Below are 18,701 nucleotides of genomic sequence, written 5' to 3' on the forward strand. Positions count from 1 at the left end.
CAGAGCAGCGGGGCCAGTCCTGTTGTGTCAAGGACCTGCGGGTCTGGGGAGATCAGAAACCTGTTGACGTAGTCATTTGTTTCCTGCTCAGTTGGGTTCCTGTTGTATGTACACAATTTAATTCATGCTCCTGCCCTTCCCTCCACTTAACTGTTGAACCCTATGCCCTATTTTTAAGTAAGTATAACTTACATTAAGGAAAGCTAGCAGCTTTCATGCAGAAGAGTCCGTAAATAATGGCTATTATTATGGGCAGTGGTAGCATAGAAAGACACAAGAAGTGTTATATAGACGTGGATTTGGTTGTAATGGGGGATTGCACCTTTATTGCATAATATATCCTGCTGGAGGTAGACCCAAGCATATGTGTCTGAGGAGCTATTTTAAATCCATGCTTGACTTGTTTCATGAAGTATTGCAGTCCAGCCTCTTTGTCCAGCTGCAACGTTTCATCACCGAGAGCGGTGTTTTGTTACTGAGCTACAGCAGTTCCATACAAAATGCCTTGCATTTTTCTCTTCTTTTATCCTTTTTTATGGTGAAAGGCACTTATTGTTCTTGCTACTGCTTATAGTTATCTTGTCACATCTGACCAGATTGTGACCCTTCCTAAGGGCTTGTCTTAGTATGGGCAGTCAGGAAAAGATGGAGGAAATCCTGCTCTGCAGGTCAACAGTTTACAAATAAAAAAGCTGAAATAAGGACTTGAAAGACACTGTACTCCCCAGTCTTAAAGCACTTTTTTCTCTCTGTGAGGAGTTTACATGAAAAGTGAGTTCTCAGCCCCTACATGCTGCTGAGGATGTCTCCATCCTTGCTCCTTGGACTTACAGTGGAGGTTAGGGGTATGCGGAGGTAACACAGTGATTGGAGTCATCACTTAGGTAGATCTATTAATCCAATACCCTTGATGGATATGCCAGCAACCCTAGAGTGTGAAATAACGCACAATGGATATGGTGAGATGTATCATGAAACTTTTCAACTGGGGTTGGCTCCTGGGACTAGTGTTTGAAGTTGACAGGCTATGGTCTTCTCTATCTGAAAATTATTTTAGGAGGAAAAGGAGGAAACAATCTAGGCACTGGCTACTTCAGTGATCAGAACAACAGAAAACAGCATTGGCTAACTAAGAAGATGCTTCCTGGATGTTTGTGCTTTGTTTGAACTCATTAATCATCAGGATTCTTTTCACTTCTGTTTTCTTTCCCAGTTCATCCCAGTCCTTCCTTTGTGCTATATTTGTGTTGTATTTACATTAGAAATCTGACACGAGAGTCCTGTTTTTCTAAATGCAACGCCAGAATCTGCCCATGACTGCACTTTCCCCAGCAGCATTTTCTGAGAACTATAATATATCACATGGTTCCCTAACACAATGGAGCTCTGATTTGATTTGGTCTTTGTGATTTTGCTAGAGTATTAATTATAATCAACCAGAGCCTTTCACATATAAAGGCAGAATTAAGTTCTGACATTATTGCATTTGTCAATATTTTCCTCTTATGGGTCGCTTTATAAACCTAATGAAGAATTGACATAATACACTTGAACTTAGAATGTCTGCTTTGCTTTGAAATAAAAGTTTGATGATGATGCATGAATCCATATTTGCTGCCCAAATCATCTGTATAGCTGACAACTTCCTAATGCAGAAACAATATCTGTGAAGGGTGTTAGCTCTGTGCTAGAGACTTAATATTCTCGGGATCATCATAATAGGCTGCATTGGTCATTTCAGTGTCTGACGTATCATAGGATGAAGAACAACTTAGCAGTTAGCTTCTAATGGAAATTCACGTTTCCACTAATGAATATAAAGCATCTTAATTAATGTTTCCTTTTTAAATGATAATTTTTAATTACCCAAACATTTTATTTTCAAGTGACGGCTGGAAATGCTATAAGCTCAGAAGACTCTACTTCATCTGGGTGTGCAGGGACATTGAATCTTTCCGCTGGTTTGCAGATCTGCTCTGTACGTTGCATAACAAGGTAATGGGTGTTGCTTGGAGGGATACTGACAACTTAATAAACGCAGAGTATGTCCACACCACACAACTGGCATGCTGTAGAGAAAGGCAGCCTTGCTCAAAACAAGCAAGCTCCAGCAGTACTTCTGCTTGGGCTGCCTGACCCAGACTCCATTTAGTCTTGGAGCTGCACAAAACAGTTTTGAGTATCTGTCACCAGTATTTCATTGCTCAGTGTTGCCATGTACCAGTGGTCTGGACACTCATCTGTGAAATTTATGAGATGGAAGAACGTGCAGACTGGGGAGTCTGAGTGGACTTTAGCCATTTGGCTAGTAAGCAGATTGAGAAGGGAGGGGGATTTGCAATTTCGGGTAGATTTTAAGAGCAATGTAGCTTCCTAAAATAATATTTTGTACACAGCATGATGTGCAACATTCTGGAAGGGGTGCTATGCAAGTGTATCTTCTACATTAAAAAGCTTACTTCACTGATGCTGAAACCTAAGTCTCTCAGGATAGTAGGCACAAGTGACTTTACACTTACATTAAGAGAAGGGATATTTTTTCACTGGTTGTTTTTATCATCCTCCCAGCTTTGGCAGGAGAATCGACCAGACTATATAAACATCCAGCTGTACCTCAGTCAAACAGATGGAATACAGGTATGTGGCTAAATGATGTTTGTAAACCGAACTAGACCTTGGGGTAGTAGGCAATGCAAACTGTCAGTCAAAGGCAAAAGGGAATTACTGCAGATGGTAAAAACAGGAAATGAGGCCATAAACTCAAGTGACTGATTCATTACTAGGGCAAGACAGCAAGTCCATCCCCACAGCATTAAGAGAATCTGGTCTAGTAGCCTTAACTTGATTAGATGTGGGCAGAAATCCATATCTTCCTTTTCTAGGAAAGAGGTCCTTCCAGGCCAGGCCACGGACCAGACAGTTGGCCGTGTTTTATGGGAAATCTGCATCATTTCTGGGCTAAGAATCAAAACAAAATAGTTGTAGGAGCTTGCAAGCTCAACTCTTCCTTTCAAATAAATATTTTGAGAGAAACTAGCTATTCCTTTGCCTCAAATATAGACAAAAGTTACAAATTTCTTGATATATAAGACTGGAAATTATACTGAACTGTTGATTGTCATGTGTTACCAACCCCAAAGCTGGTCTAATTCCTCAGATCTTGGCATCTCCCATAGCTATTTATGCTTGTGATCTTCATTTTACACTATTTACCACATGAGCCTAGGCCTGATTCTTTACCCTGCTGCATCTGGAAGCGTTGCATTGACTGCAGCGGGCCCAGAACCAAGCTTAACAATTACTACAAAACATGAAATGCAGTGAGAAGCCATGCCCAAAGGATTTTGATCTGCCTGGTATCAGGCATAACATTCACAGCTCTGGTAGGAACACTATCCAATAGTCTAAATAATGTGATAGCTACAGTAGTTATGAACAGTACTCCACAGATTTACTGCCTGGATGACGTATGTCAACTGGAATGGGGTGCTTGAAAATACCTAATTGATGAACCTGGTATGCAATTGTTAGGTTAAAATTAAAACCCAAAGCAGGACTGCATTGCAATGACACAGCAAGATTATAATAATAGACAATGCAAAGCGAGTTTTCTAATAATGTGTATCAAGCAGCTACTAAATTTATTTAAGTCAAATTTGTTTTAAGTCTTTCTTGAAAGTCACTTTTCTTTTGTGGCTGTTGAACAAAAGTGGCATGAAATTTAATGCTGCTTGTGATTTCTCATGGGGGAGTTAAACTCAACTCTCCATTGCCATACAGCTTCTGTGTTCAGTGATGTTAGTCCAAAGTGCTGACTGCTACCAAAATTAGGGCAGTTTTGCTTCGTGCTCCCTTTGCTCAGAAGTAGCATGCCTGTGTGACAACAGGGAGCCAAGCCTATCCTTCAGCAAACGCCTCTTGAATATAAAAGGCCAACAGAGGATGAGTTAGACGAAGGCTCTGTGTTTGCACTGGTACGAGCAATGTTTCAGGTCACTCAGCAGTGGAGAGAATCTGGTAGCCTAGATAAGATGTAACTTCTCTCTGCCTTTCTATCACATTAGGACAGAAAACCCAAGAAAGGGAATGCCCTGCAATGGATGGGCATTTGACCTTTTCAAAATGCTGGTGAGTTAGCACTGCTGGAATGGGTTGGGATCCATCCGGGGAGCAGTTTTGGCTGCTTTCTGCTGTTACGGCAGCTCAAAACAGCTGGCAAACTACTCTTAGGGAGAAATGTAAGGTTTCCCTTGTTACTTTTCCAGACCTAGTCATCTTAATAGTTACTTGTACAAAGTTAAAAAAGACTTCAGACAGAAATATGATTTTTGCATCAGCAGTGTTTCTCCCAGCTTAGCATTAAAAGCCAATGAGGGAATGAATAATAGGAGCGTGGTTATTGTTTTATGGCTTAAATAAATTGGTTTAAAAGTAATGGGGAGATTAATGAGCAGCTGCATGAGGAACAATGCATAACGAACACCAAGGAGAGCCATTGAAAAGGCAGAGAGCAGAGGTATCGGTGCATGAAATGGCTGCAGTTTTAATCACAACTGTCTGATACTTGTGCTCAGGTTTTACACCTCAGCGATATGGTAAGTCAGCCAATGTCAGAAATGGGAGCCTTGGGTGATATGAGGCAATCTGCAAATCAGGCAGAATGGAATTTTTTGTTTCTTGCAGAAAATAATTGGTGAAAAATATCAAGCTTTAAACTCAAGGCTTTTGATTGGACGACCCCGGTGGAAACTCCTTTTTGATGAAATAGCGAAGTGTAACAGGCGGTAAGTACCAGTCCGTTTGAAGGATGCCACAATTTGAAGGGTGGGGATATTATCTGTTTCCAACTATGCTTGTATGAAAATATTTTTGGGTTTTATCTTGGAGTATAATGTTTAAGCTACTGATGTTGAAATTAGCTAATATTTTGCTGTGAGAGATAGCCTGTACAAACTGAAACATTTTTTTTTTTACACTCAGAACAGTTCATCTTTTCATGCAGCTAGGATGTTCAGTGGCCCAGAAAATAAAAGTAATAGATTTCCATCTCACAGCACAGAGATTGCATATGTTTTTGTCTGTGGCAATATCTTGCTTGCAACATATGCTTGTTTTATATATAAAGTTGCATTTTTTAAAATTTTTGACTTCTTCTATAATATTCATGATTTATAGTGCTGGCTTACAAACAGAATGCACAAGGAAGAATCTGGTTGTCCTGTATTGTTTTTATTCAGAGGATATATTGTCTTTGGAGATTCCTGGCACTTTTTTATTCTTTGTTAAGACCCAGCAATGCCTTTTTACTGTGCTAGGCAAACATATTATGGTCTGAAACAAGACAGTTGTAAACCAGAGAAGACATGCGATTAGACTATGGAACGTCTTTGTCCAGATCCAGCTTTGTTGGTTGAGTATTTTACACCCCACTGGCAGTTTTCTGCCTCAAAAGCTGATCTGGTAGAAGGGATTGTGTGAGTCTTCCCTAGTTCAGTTCTGGTATAGTCAGTGGGGTGGGAGCAAACCACCCTCAGTAGCTGTTGATAGTCATCTGGGTGCAGCAGGTTGAGAGATGCTCTCATGATCCCATTCACATTCTGAACTTTCCCTCAAGAACATTTTGTCCTCTCTTGCACTTGCAAAGTGAACATCTGCCCATGGCTTATTGACGCTCCTCTTCTGAGGCTGGGTACGACTAGGGGACACTGAGCACTGGCTCTTGAGAAGTATTGAGTGCCAATATGTATCACAGTTGGCAGCATAAGCTGCTGACAATACGTGTCTTGGATTCAGGTCCTAGAGAATGTTGTGGACAGGGTCCCTTGCTAAGATGCCCCAAAGGCTGCTGCAGAGGGACATCCCTAGTAGGATTCTCACGCTGTGCAAACAAGTCTCACTTAGAGAAGGGTTTTGTAGTAAAGAACCATGGGAAAGAAAGGGAAATAGGTTAGAGAAGCAAGTTGACTCTCTGGCTCAGAGTCCTCTCCATAGAGGAGTGTTGACCTTTTATGCTCCATTCTAATGTCTTTTTTGTTTAACTGTGTGAATGCAGTTTTAAAAGATGAAAATGATGAGGTTTCTGCTACTTCCTTGCAAGGCTGTAAGTGCACATAACATAGATGAAGCTATTAGTGGTAGTCATACTTGCTTTTTCTTTTGTGCTTTCCATCGCATTACTCCTAATTAGACTTCAAGTACCATTTCCTCTGCATTTCCACATTAGGTCTTTAAATTGTGCCACCATTTCCAAGCAAGGTGTCTTTTAGTACCTAAATAATGTTCTGACTTTTGATTATCCTGAAGTTGGTAAGATGTAGGCTTCCTTACCGTTTGTCACCCCTTTATCAGGGTTTAGAGGTACAGGTCTGTATCGATAGATATAGTTGCATGTAACATGATAGACAGTAGTGCAACCTATAGCTCAGCTATCCCACATAAACTTACCTGTAGTAGGTAAATATTCTCCCTGTTTCCCTGCACAAGATGGGAACTTCAATTTTTCTGTATAGTCCAAGTCTTCCCATTTCCTGGTCTCCTTCTAATTTTATTTCAGTTCTTATTTCTCAGTAACTTTCCATCTAAATGACCCTGCTACAATACAGAGACACACACAAAAAAAAAAAAAAAAAAAAAAAAAAGGCAGGGCAACCAAGTTGTTTCTAACATCTGGTGCCAGTGTTCAGGCTTTCACATGTATTTGCAATCATCCCCTTGGGCTTGTTTATGGGTAGCCAAGATATTTTCCACTTTTTATCTTGTGTTTTTAGTAAAAGCTGCACATAAATAAACAAGCAGCTGGCAAACCTTTCATCGGTTTAGCCATCTGATTGGTTTGTGGTTTGTGAATTGTTGCTGTTGTTGCTGTTTGGGTCCCAAGTAAGCAAAGTGCATTTGTAAGTGTCTGAGCTTTGCCAGACTTTCAGAGCGTGACATGGGACAACCCAGCATCAGGTTCCTGATTCTTTCTTCTGGACTAAGAGGAGCAGATGCGTGCCATCTACTGTTGATGTTTTATATGACACCCGCAGTCCCAAGGATGTGCATTGGGATAGTTTATATAATAAATTATTGGTCTTGTTTTTCATGCTCCCTTTTTGGGGATGGAGCAGCAGCCTTGTTTCTGTTCAGTTGTCTCCTGGATGAAACGCTTATACCATACCTTGGCTGCCACGCTTTCTCAATTTTGCTTAGTTCAAATGGATGCGTGCTTTTTTCCAGATGGAGACTGACCTAGAAAAGGCATGAATATCTGTAGGAGAGGAAGGCGTGGAGCACCATGATACATTTCTTGTGCACTGTAAAGGAGAAATGTCTCTCTAGGAATTAATATGGGATTTAAAACTGGAATATTTAAAGTTCTGACTCTGTCCTCTCTAGGTCGCGAAGTATTTCACCTCTCCCTCACCTCCCGGTGTTCATAAAATGGATGTAAGAATACGTGCTGACCTACTCATCCTATAGGAACACTGAGGAGTTATTCGCTTAGTGCTCTGAATGAGTGAAATCCTATATTAATGTTTATAATTATTACAAAGAATGGCCTATAACACGGTTTCTCTAATTATAAACATGTTAGTGGTGTTTCAAAGATTTTCAGACGTTATGCTTCAGCAATACCTAGCTGCCTGTTGTCATCTGAGCAACAAGATGAGCCATTGACCCAAACAAGTGATACGCAATTAAAGCCCATCAGCTCAGGGTAGTAGCGTGCTGCTCCGTGTAGTAGCTGCTTTCAGCCGCCTGCCTGCTTGTGTCACAGCAAGCAGGCAGGAGCCAGAGGAGGCAGGCAGGGAGGAAGGTATCTGCAAGCAGGGAAGTGGGGGGCGTAAGTGGGGGAGGACGTGGGGCGTGAACTGTGGGAGGTAAGTAGTACATGGAGGGATGTCCAGAATAGATGCTCATGGTGGGTATCCTGGGAAGGACGTTTGAGAGCCTCTGGCTCACCGCACGGGGCAGTGGCTCAGCTGGGTTTCAGGAGCCCTTCTTAGTCAGCCACGGGTCTCTTGTGTGACCTTAGGCAAATCGTTTAACCTTTCTGTGATTCTGTTTACTAGTCAAAAATTCTGTGTACCTTGGAAGGATGTTGCTGGTATGGGAATACATTAGCTCTATGTGCTGCTTAGACATGTCTGAGCTTTGGGGGCCATATATGTATAATGAAAGGGAGAGAGACAAATGAACTCTTTGGGTTTTATTTATCAGTTGTCTGTACTAATTAGGCTAATGAAAACAAGCAACAACATTAATTCTCTCAGTTAAATACACAGTAGAAAACAGATTCTTGCTGGCAGCTCATGCACCCTTTTTCTCTACTGTGCACAGATTAGAGGGTGTTCAGGTTCTGCAAGTGCTGAGGAATCTTATTTGAGAGCAACGAGCAATAGTATTCTCATTATTTCTGCAAATCCAGCCACCAACACAACACCCCTTGCCATTAAAAGGAGTACTGCTGGCACAGGAAAGTTTAATAGATTTACATCAGAGTGAGAAAAGTACGAGTTATGAATATTTGCCGTGGATTGATACGAGAGATGATGTAACTGAAGGCAGTTAGAGTCAGCGTTGTAAGGTGCCTGCCCAAGGACACCATTGCAGTTACCTGCGTAACTTTGTGATGCTTTTTGGTGTTTGAGTCCTCAGTTGTACCATGCCAGTGTTGCTGTGCACTGGTACTGCATGGACTGCCATACTATTCGGGCTGCTGCATCAGGCACGTACACTTGACAGTATGCATCAAAGATTTCTTCTTGTATGTGTTAGTTTCCTTCTCTCACCAAACACATACAGAGGCAGCTTTAAACTGTGCATTTGATTATCCTGCATGTGCTAAGATATTTTATATTAGTTACTGGATAAAATACTGAAACAGTCCTGGAGTCAGGGACCAGAACTCAAGTCTCCAGCCTCTTGGTGAGTGCTGTAGATCACAATAGTTAGAGCCATGTCCCCTCTTCCGTGCTCTCTCTCCGTCCCAGTAAATCTTTAAGATCTTTCTCTGTAATGGCACAATTTCAGCAGGAAGATGAAGAATTTTTTTTTTCATTATATAGAAGAGACAGCACCGCATCCTCATCCCTGCTCCTTCCTTTCCTTTCTCCTCATCTTTCAAAAAAGGGAGATGATGAATATCATGAGTGCTTCAGTCCTGCTGTTGTGGATGTGCCCGTTCTGATGCTGGCTACTGTTCTGAGCCCTTAGATGCTGTATGACTGTGATTCTGACTTACAGCCTGTGTTTAAGGTGACCAGAGAGCAAAGAGCTGTTGTCAGTGGAGTGGTGTGAAAAAGTCAGGTTAACTAATGCACCCGGGCTGATAGCTGTGGGTGATGAACAAGGGTCATATTCTGTGTTTGGCTTTTCATAAGACTTTCCGATACAGCTGTTGAAGGAAAGATTACATGCTAATGTGAAACTAAAGTGGTAAAATTATTCTGCTGCTGCCAGAAATAATCATGGGTTAGTAGTGCTCTGTTTTCATTAGTGTAACGAATCGCCATTAGTGACTAGATCTCCTGCTGGTGTAAATCACGAGTTACACTAATGAAGTCATTACAGTGAGACACATTTTTAAGAAAAAAAGTGATTAATCATAGAAAAAATTAGTGGGACATAGTAATTTTTCATCAGTTGGTGTCTTGAGACTAAGGTGAGGCACTTTTTTCTAAGAGTTATCTTAGTCAAATAAATAATAGGACTTGTTGTGGAGATACTTGGGAGAGATCTGGTGGCTTCAGTAGTACTAACTACATGATCTAGTGAGCTGTTCTCACCTTAAAATCTATGCATAGTTGGCTTATGTATAATACGGTGAGGCCAGAATCCAGTTCTGTCTATCGTTAGAAGTTACTGTTTATTTGCAATGTCATAACTTTTTTTCTTTTTTTTTTTTTTTTTAACAGGAAGACCATTGGAGTTTTCTGTTGTGGACCAAACAAAATCTCTAAGATACTTCACAAACTGAGCAACAGCAGCAACTCTTATGGGACAAGGTTTGAGTATAATAAAGAATCCTTCAGCTGAAAGTCTGTTGGACTAGCAAGACTCTCTAGAAGATAAAAGTGCAATTTTTTGTTTGTACAACTTAAAAGTTCAGCTGTGGTTTAAACAGACAGAAATGTACCAAAGAATAGCACAGATTTTCTTATTTATGATTATTTAAGACTTTGGAAATTGATGGGTACAGCAGTATACCAACAAATAATAAGTGCTTATGCTGAAAGCCAAATGCGCTCGCACAATATTTGCGGCAGAGGTGATTCTTTGGAGTTGTTTCTGTTAATTAAAAAGTACAGAAGCTGGGGAGCGACACAGTTGCTTTAAAAGCTGATGGAAGAAGAATCTGTGGAACATCTGAACTTCTTCCACTTCAGTCCTCTGAAGCTGGATCAGTAAACTGAACCCCAGGTTAATCCAAATGACAAAACATAGTGTATTACAAAGACCTGTTGCTTTTGTTGGTATACAAATCTCATGGCTTTGGGGTGGAAATACTCCATATTAAAGATTTTATACATTGCAGAATTGGGATTCTGTATTTAAAATATAGTGTTACTGTTGCTAATCTACTTCTGTAATGGATGTGAATATTTCCACCCTGAAGAGGTGGAAATATTGGGGAAGAGAGGGTGGAATATGGGGAAAGATGTAAGTTAACTTATGGAAAAGTGAGCACAACTGTGTAGCACCTGTGGGCAGACTCCGCCGTGATGTAAATCACAGCCTTTTGGCAAGCAAACAGCTGTATGTGGAGAACTATCTTGCATTGATTCAGCATTCAGTGAGCTTGCAAAATAAGTGTGATTTATGCAGTCACAAAGATGGAGCAAGAAAAGCAATTAACGGGAGCAGACAGGATATGATGTTTTATTATACCACATGCTCAACATGGAAGTTGCACTCATTCTGCACTCACATGCCTTGAATGTCAAATACTTCAAGCATTCAGATGCTCTTACTGATTACTTTGCAATGCAGCAGGTTGAAATCCAATTTTAGAGGTGCCAGAGTATGTTTGGTTGACTGTGATCCTTTGGGTACCTTCCCTGGAGTCACACTTGTTTGCACTGATGTCACTGAAAGCAGGATCAGGCCAGATCTGCAGCAGAGTAAGAACGAAGCCTTCATTACTGTGGCTTTTTGCATCATGTGTGCAGACAGAAACTTTGCAGGAGCTGCAGTATGGTTTCAGTATGTTCCAAAGGGGAGGATCTGAAACATCTAAATTTAATCTCCCCTTCCCTTCTCCTCCCCACAGCTGTTTTCCACTCTGCTCATAGTTGCCATGGAAGGGCTAGAGGTTAAAACAGGCACTTTAAAACTTTTTGGTTCTGAGGAGCAACTTTTTTTTCTTCCATCCAATAGCTGATCCAACTTCCTTTATTTCTTCTTTACCCCCTTTACCTTATTTTGCTGAGAAGACGACATTTAAGCAGGAGTCAGGCACTTAGCTGGCATAAACAGGCGTCATTCTAGTGCATATTAATAGAGCAGCGTCGCTTTACACATGCTGAAAATCTGCCCCTTGATCTCCAGCAGAAGCTTGGGAGCAATACCCTGTAGTGTTTGCAGCACACACAGACGGAAGATGGCTCAGCATCTCTCATGCCCGTGGTTCACCTGTATTTAGCACAGTGCATTTGATTCAGTTTATGGCTTTCCAATGAATACCTTTTTTATTTTAGTAGGAAAGATACTAAATTTTCAGCTCACAACACAAACTCTGTACAGGGGTCTACAAGAATCAGTATCAGTGTTCAGAGGGAAGCATTTTTCTAGGAGGTGGTCTATAGGCATGTGGTATGTGTAACTAGTGAAAATGAGTTTGGTCTTTGCCTTGGCAGCTTCTGCTCAGGAGTTGCCCGCAGCGGAGCAGCAGGGTGGAGGTGCAGCAGTGAAGCCCCATGGAGACGTGTTCCTCAGTGTCTAGACTTTGCACTGAAGTTTTTACCACTGGCTCTGCCCAATTTGAAATGCAGGGGGGAAGGAAAGAGCGAGAGATGGACGTATTCCTACTGATGAGAATTCTCAAAGTAGCCTAGAGGAGAGAGAAGCCAAAATAGAAATGCAGTGTGAGATGGGAGCCTACATTGCAGCTACTGATTTTAACTTTTTTTTTTTGAGGCTGGAAGGATCATTATTTTCCCATTGGATCTCATTCATCCATCACTGTAAAACTGGATGTATGCAGAAAAGGATTAGATCCTTTTAAATCATTATTTCTTTCTAATACTGCCTGTATAGGTTTTATGATAAACATAACACTGATGGCAAAATGCATAGATATCGGGTATTGCCGATACTGCAGGCTTTTTTGTTTGCTAGCAGTTAGCTTAAAGCATTATTGAGATCATGACTGCATCTATTAACCACAACCAGACAGTGATCTTTTTCCTCTTGTTTTAGGATCTACTATCTAATGGTTTTTAAATACGGTTTAGAGTCATCTAATCACAATGTTGTTTGTGGTTTCACATCTCCTCTCTGATAGATATCGGTTCCATTACCGTATAATGAGCAGCTAGTTTTGTAGTTAGCTCTGTGCTAAAACAGATTATATTTTCTGGCTCAGCTCCTATATAGGTAGCGCTTTATAATTAAAATAATAATACTAGTACTGTGCTCTTGTTCTGCATTGTAGCAGGAGCTGACGCTGTGTGTAGGCATGTTAAATGCCTGTTGTTACATTAAGCAGTGCTGTCAGAGCAAGATGCGAGCAGAGTCAGGGTCTCCTCTTTCTGCCTTTGTCCTGTACCCGCCTCAGCTGAGCCACTTGTAAAACAGGCTTGGGACTGTCTACCTTTCTGGAGTGTTGTGAGGCTTTAATCAATGTTCCGGGATCACTTCAGTGCACCTGCAGTGAACAGGTCTGTCTAATTGCTATGCAACTGTGTTTGTGTTTTATTTTGTATAAAGCTTTGTCTCACCAAACCTCTCTGTTGCTCATAAGAGTAATCACTAGACCAGGTGAGGGTGAGTTTGGGGAAAGGCTAAAAGCCTCACTTGCTTTTTTCCTTTTCCTTGAGCTATGCTTTTTAGAGGAGCAAAAAGTTGAAGGGTTACTGACTGTGACTTGGCTTCAGGAGTGGCAGATGTTATGATAAACATGGCCTTTCTACAGGCTGCATTGTCCTTGCTGCTTCTGAGTGTGTCTCCAGCTTGCAAAAGTGAGCCAAGCCCTCTTTGAAACTCCATAGCTTTTTTATCTGTAAGCCAAGTGTATATGAAAATATAGCTCTGTGCCAGGCAAGTAAGCGAAGGCTGACAGCACTTACTTCCACATTTACAGATCAACCGGATTTACGTAATTGAATGTCTCTTTACGCTTAAACTGAGTCCTGTAAGTGGGTCTGTCATAAGTGTCCTGCTGGCAGGGGAAGGATCCCACCATGTATTCTGCCACTTCTCACTCACTCTGTCACAAAACTACAGACCCCTCAGTGTTTGCTCAGCGGGACCTTTGCATTTTGTTCATCATAAATGTTTCAGGACTGTTCTTTAAAACAGAAGTGTTTTCATGTCATGATAGAAACCAAGCCCTTTCTCTGCAATGGAAATCCAGTCCTCATACAGCAGTGTGAGACTCGGGGCTTTACACAGCTAGATTAATCAGATTTACCTGAGAAATCCTATTCCCATAGTACTGAGATTACGTGTGTGAGTAAATGTTCAGTGCCGTAGCAAAGAGCTGCAGAGGTGAGCCCTGATGGAGTGTGGGAAGGCCTGATGAGGATCAACCTTCACCTCTGAAGTCTGCAGGACAGCCCGTCCCTCCGTGATTATTCCAGCCCTGAGTTTGGAGCAACACTTCCGTATTGCAGCATATGGTACTAATAGCATGTGAGCTCTTCCTTGGTCTTTTATCTGCTCTTCTAGGAGGCAGGACTTGAGTATGAGAGATCACTACATACAGCCTTGAACCTGGGCTGGCGAGAGGACACCAGGGCGTACCACAGATGCCTAGCCAGTGACTGCACTGCTTAGGGTAGAAATTTTAAGCCAAATCCATCTTTCTGCAAAATGCCAATTGTTTTGCTACAACAAACTAGAGAACAGTTGCTGTAAAAGGAAATGAGATAAACCCTCTTTCTGTTTGAAGACTCCTGCCCACACAAGCCTGATGTGAAGAAAGCACTGCGCACATTCAGCTTCCACTAGCGCTGCGGTGCACACACGTGGCATCCCGGTCACGGGCTTACTCCCTCAGCACTGAATCCCCATCATTTTCCATGGTTGCAGATCTTCACCTGTCTTGTTAGCAGATGTGCCTTGCAGGTGAGAGAAATGCTACATATGCTTGCATCCATGCACAGAGTCTGATATAAGCACGAAGCAACCTGTGAGCATGCCTTGCAGCCAGCGCAAGCAAGTGCAGCGTCATCCCTTTGCTTCTCATGCTTCTTGCACATAGGTGACAAAACGATTTGGAGCTGGCTGAGAAGGGACAGATAATACGAGTGGCAGACCAGCCGTGTTGGGAACAGTAATTCAGCTATAACAACCTAACAGAGCAGAGAAGTAATGGCTTGGTAAGAAATTTGCTTTTAGAACAGCTGCCTAAGAGAAAAGCCTCTTCTCAACACTAACGCACCAGGTTATAGTTTCAAACTGCAAGATGTTGCTTAGAGAAGCAGGCAGGAGATTGCCTGTAGCAGTTCAAGCCCTGTAAGTCAGAGAAGAAACATTGTTACTAAAATGCAATGTTTACTTGTTTAAAAAATAAAAGGGCTTCTGGGGAGATTAATTTTCATTTCAGCCTGGCAATCATTTCATAAACATGCCAGTGTGATTTAAGACAAGTTGGATCTGTTCTTCTCTGGATTATGCATCTGATTTGTCTGCAGATTTCCCGCCCCTCACAAATAAAACCAGTTTTTATTGTTTTAACAAAGAGGATTTAACAGCAAGGTTTAATCAAAATGCCACTGGTGCCCATGCTGAACTGAGCTTTTCTGCAATGAATGTACATTTTTCGGGGATACATGTAATACAGCTGATGACTCAACTCTGAATGGTGATTTGGGGTTTGCATCGTCTCTGCTGCCTGTGTATTTCATTAAGGTCACTATAGTGATGCACGGGTGAAACGCATGGAGCTGAAAAGAGACTTTTCATTCCCATAAAGAACCTGATATTTTTGTGTCTGTACTAAGCATAGTAAATACCAGAAACTCTGGAATTTCCTTTGTACGTATAGTAGATTAATTAGCCATCATCTTTTAGGGTTGAACCCCGAGTCCTCTGCTGGGCTGACTTGTATAATGAATGCTCTTACACAAATGTTTTGAGCAGCAAATGCTGCTCCTTAAAGGGCTGGAGGAGTATTTGTGAAGGTTTAATATCCTGCTAGTTGTATCACCCATGTTGTAAGAGGGATGTGATCTGTTTTGGTACCATGGAATGCTGTGCACTTCCTCTGATGTTATGAATATCTCCAAACTTGCAGTGGATGCTCAAGGTTTGCCATGCCTGAAGTGTTGTATTCTCTAGAAGGAACATATTTGTGAGAGACAGCTTCTGGAGCTGTACTAACAGCAGTGGATCTGTCCCATTATTACAGGAGCATGGAGAGAAAGCTGGAGAAAGCCACCCATCCCAATTGTAGATTGCCTCTTAACAGAGCCCTTGGATTTCTGAGGATGTCAGACCTTGCAAAAAATATTTACATGCAGTCTGTTTCTTCCTGGCAAAGTCTGTCCATCGCCCAGCCCAAAATGTGCACCTTCTTCCCAATGATCTGTAGTGTTACACCAGGAGGGGGAAGCCAAGAGTAGCTCCTGAAGCTTCAGGTAAACTGCGGTCAACTGAGGAGCAAACCAAGGAGGGCAGAAGAGGATGATGAATGCTAGCAATGAACAGGATGAAATATTTTGAACCTGGGAGAAAAGGGGGAGGAGGGAGACATTCTTCTTGGCTTCTCAACTTCCGAAATTAAAAGCAAGCCCCGTTGTCTAGATGTGGATACAAAGTCTCCCTGGGGTTTGAGAAGTAACATATGCAAAGGCATTGCCTTTCTACGCACAACTCGGTGCTAAAGCACAGAAGAAAACTAATATATTTTAGCAAACATCTTGGAAATAAGCAATTTGTTTGAAATAGATCCACCATTGACTCTTTTGACTTAACCTGTTTCAAAAAGCATCTACTTCTGTTGTGCAGCTTTGGGGTTGGGAATAGCTTTACCTGTTAACTCTTTTTCACCAAAATACTGGAGTGTATAGTTCTCTGTGCTAGCTGTAAGTAGCTTTGACAGTTCAATAAATAAATTTTGTGTTCGTTGCTGCTGACCCTAGGTAACGACAGCCTTGAGGATGAGAAGCAGTGTTACATAAATGTCTAGTGTACATAGCAACACTGAGAAGAGAGACGCTGCTGCATTGCTTTTGGTGCACCAGTCACACATTAAAATTCTGTCATTGCAAGGTCGCGTTGCTCATCTCATACTCTACAACCTTGGGGAAGAAATTTGAATGAGAGGTGGGGGAGGAAAAGTGAAAACTTCCTCCTTGTGCTATAACCAAGAATATATTCATTGACAGCAGGGCATTTCTTTTGATTTCAAAAGAGCATGCCATTTCTTTTTCAGGGATAACGGATTCCCTCCTGGTGCTGTGTAGTGGTGTTTGCATGTTAGAAATGTAACACAGTGATAACGGGTTGCTTCTGAATTGAATAAATAACGCCTCTGAGCCTTTTCTTCTCCCTTTAATTATCTGAGAGAAATGCAAAATGCCAGAGAGCATACAGAGTGGACTGTGTCCTGAGCTGCACTCAGTACAGCCTGGTTAGGAATGCTGCGCAGAAACTATGCAAGCTGCTGGGAAGAGGCGAGGTTTCAGGCAAAGAGGAAAACAACTGTTTTAAGGAGAAACACAGCAGTGATGCATGATCTGTAGTCAGAAGCAGGCCATGTCACAACATTAACATTGGCCGTCACATCTTTGAGCAGTGCTGAGTCGGAGCCTATCCTAAAGGTACACTTTGGCATCAGGGAAAGTCGAAGGCTCTCGGGTTGAGTCTGCACTGTGAGATGAAAGCAGGTTTAAATGCAGTCGGTTGAGCCACCTGTGTGCACTTCCCAGCTTGGAGCTCAGACCTGTCATATCTGAAGGTGAATTGTGTAGACAATGAGCTGGTCTGATTCTTGAGTGCAGTCTCAGTCGTGTGGTTAGCTGAGGGTATGGACATACCCTTTGTATTTCTGTGGCTTTGTAGAAGCACGTTGTTCAGGGACTGGGGAGCGAGGTATGTTACTGTACGTACATCTAGAACAGATGATGATGATGGTGAATGCCAGCTTCCACTGACAACTGAATATACCCTGCCCATATTTGCAGTAGTGTTCATGAGGAATAAATGGCAAAATCTCTGCAGAGAAGATACAAGTGCTGTGGTTTTCCTTTATTGTGTCAAAACAACATAAATAACTGTTCAAAAATATTTGATAAGAATGTGAAGATTCACCTATGGCATTATTGTTTTTGATTGGTTAAGCACTTGTAATTGTTTAATATACGTTCTTTGAGAAAAACATAATGTCCCCAAGCAGAGCTTAAAAACGTGGCTGAGATGTAACTTGGCAAAGAGTCTCCACCTGATAGTGAAGTATCCTTGTCTGTTGAAGCTGGATGCATTGGTACTTTCATTAATCTCAGTCTAGTCCCTCTCTGTGGGAGCTGAGCTTTCAGATCCATCTCTTCCTCTCCACATACCCTCAGCCTTCATCTAGAGATGTGCTCTAACCTTTGGATCACTGGAAACATCCTCATACACGTGTCACATAGTCCTCCTTTTGCGCTCTTCCTCCCTCCATAGCACACGTTGTGTCAAGAGGCTTCTCCCACCTTCTGCTTCCCTTAACTCTGGAAAACACCACTTAGGGAAATGCAGAGGTCCTCAATTTTAATCATAGCATACAGCAGCCTTTATAACGCTCCTAGTGTACACAATCCAATGGGGGTCTTGTAGTCACTTTGATTAGCTTTAGGAATATGATGGGTTGCAGCATCCCAATGCTGGAGATGCTTTTTAGAATGGGGGGGGGGGGGGGGCAGTGCCACAAGGACAGCTATGTAGAAAATGGGGAAAACTCATAAGAGCAAAGATTATGTCATCTTCTGAATGAGAATCAGGGATTTGGTTTTGTGAAAGTCAGATCATTTGTGGCCATCACTGAAATTAAGTCATATATATCTGCTTTCACACATAGGCATTTCAGGACAGCAGGCAGTGATGGAAAGGCTTGCTTTTTTCAATTACATTCTCTATTTCCATACAGCCCCTAGTTTATCAACTGCATATGAATTCCTCCTTTCACTGATTAAATATTTCCTTGCCTGGTTTCTTTGCTTCAGGGAACTTGAGAGCTCATTGTTTATAAAGGGAAAGAAGAAGTATTGTGCTGTTAAGCAGACAACTCCCAACACATATGTTCTGCTTTGCATCTTTGAGAAGGAGGCACTGATGCTGCTGTGACCGCAGAAGGGCAGAACTTTCACTGAGATTCAGATGTGACCAGGACCCTCTTCCAGGATTCATATGTTGATGAAGCTCTTAATTAATTAGCTTTTTCTGAAACAAGTTGCCTTAGCCCATATGTGCCAGGTTGTGAAACCCTTAATCCCACTGAGTTTTTCTCTCCCTGTGTTCCTTCTAATCACTTGCAAGAGCAAATTTGATGAAGCACATTTCGGTAAGAAATTCTT

General features: G+C 41.8%; 1 protein-coding gene across 19 annotated transcripts in view; it reads left to right on the plus strand.

Moving 5' to 3' along the window:
• Nucleotides 1–18,701, plus strand: part of NOX4 (NADPH oxidase 4) — a 185,965-nt gene that overhangs the window by 105,832 nt on the left and 61,432 nt on the right. For 12 of the 19 annotated variants that reach the window (XR_012773838.1, XR_012773835.1, XR_012773834.1 and 9 more), the window contains 4 exons: nucleotides 1,887–1,995; nucleotides 2,569–2,637; nucleotides 4,684–4,784; nucleotides 9,900–9,989. Coding sequence is in view for 7 of the 19 variants with exons in the window: in XM_075491138.1 (XP_075347253.1) it covers nucleotides 1,887–1,995; nucleotides 2,569–2,637; nucleotides 4,684–4,784; nucleotides 9,900–9,989 (369 nt within the window). In the remaining 12 variants the exon portion in view is untranslated. The other 7 variants (XR_012773841.1, XR_012773839.1, XR_012773840.1 and 4 more) reach the window with 7 other exon arrangements.

This window comes from Mycteria americana, chromosome 1, assembly GCF_035582795.1.
Source record: "Mycteria americana isolate JAX WOST 10 ecotype Jacksonville Zoo and Gardens chromosome 1, USCA_MyAme_1.0, whole genome shotgun sequence".
Lineage (NCBI taxonomy): Eukaryota > Metazoa > Chordata > Aves > Ciconiiformes > Ciconiidae > Mycteria > Mycteria americana.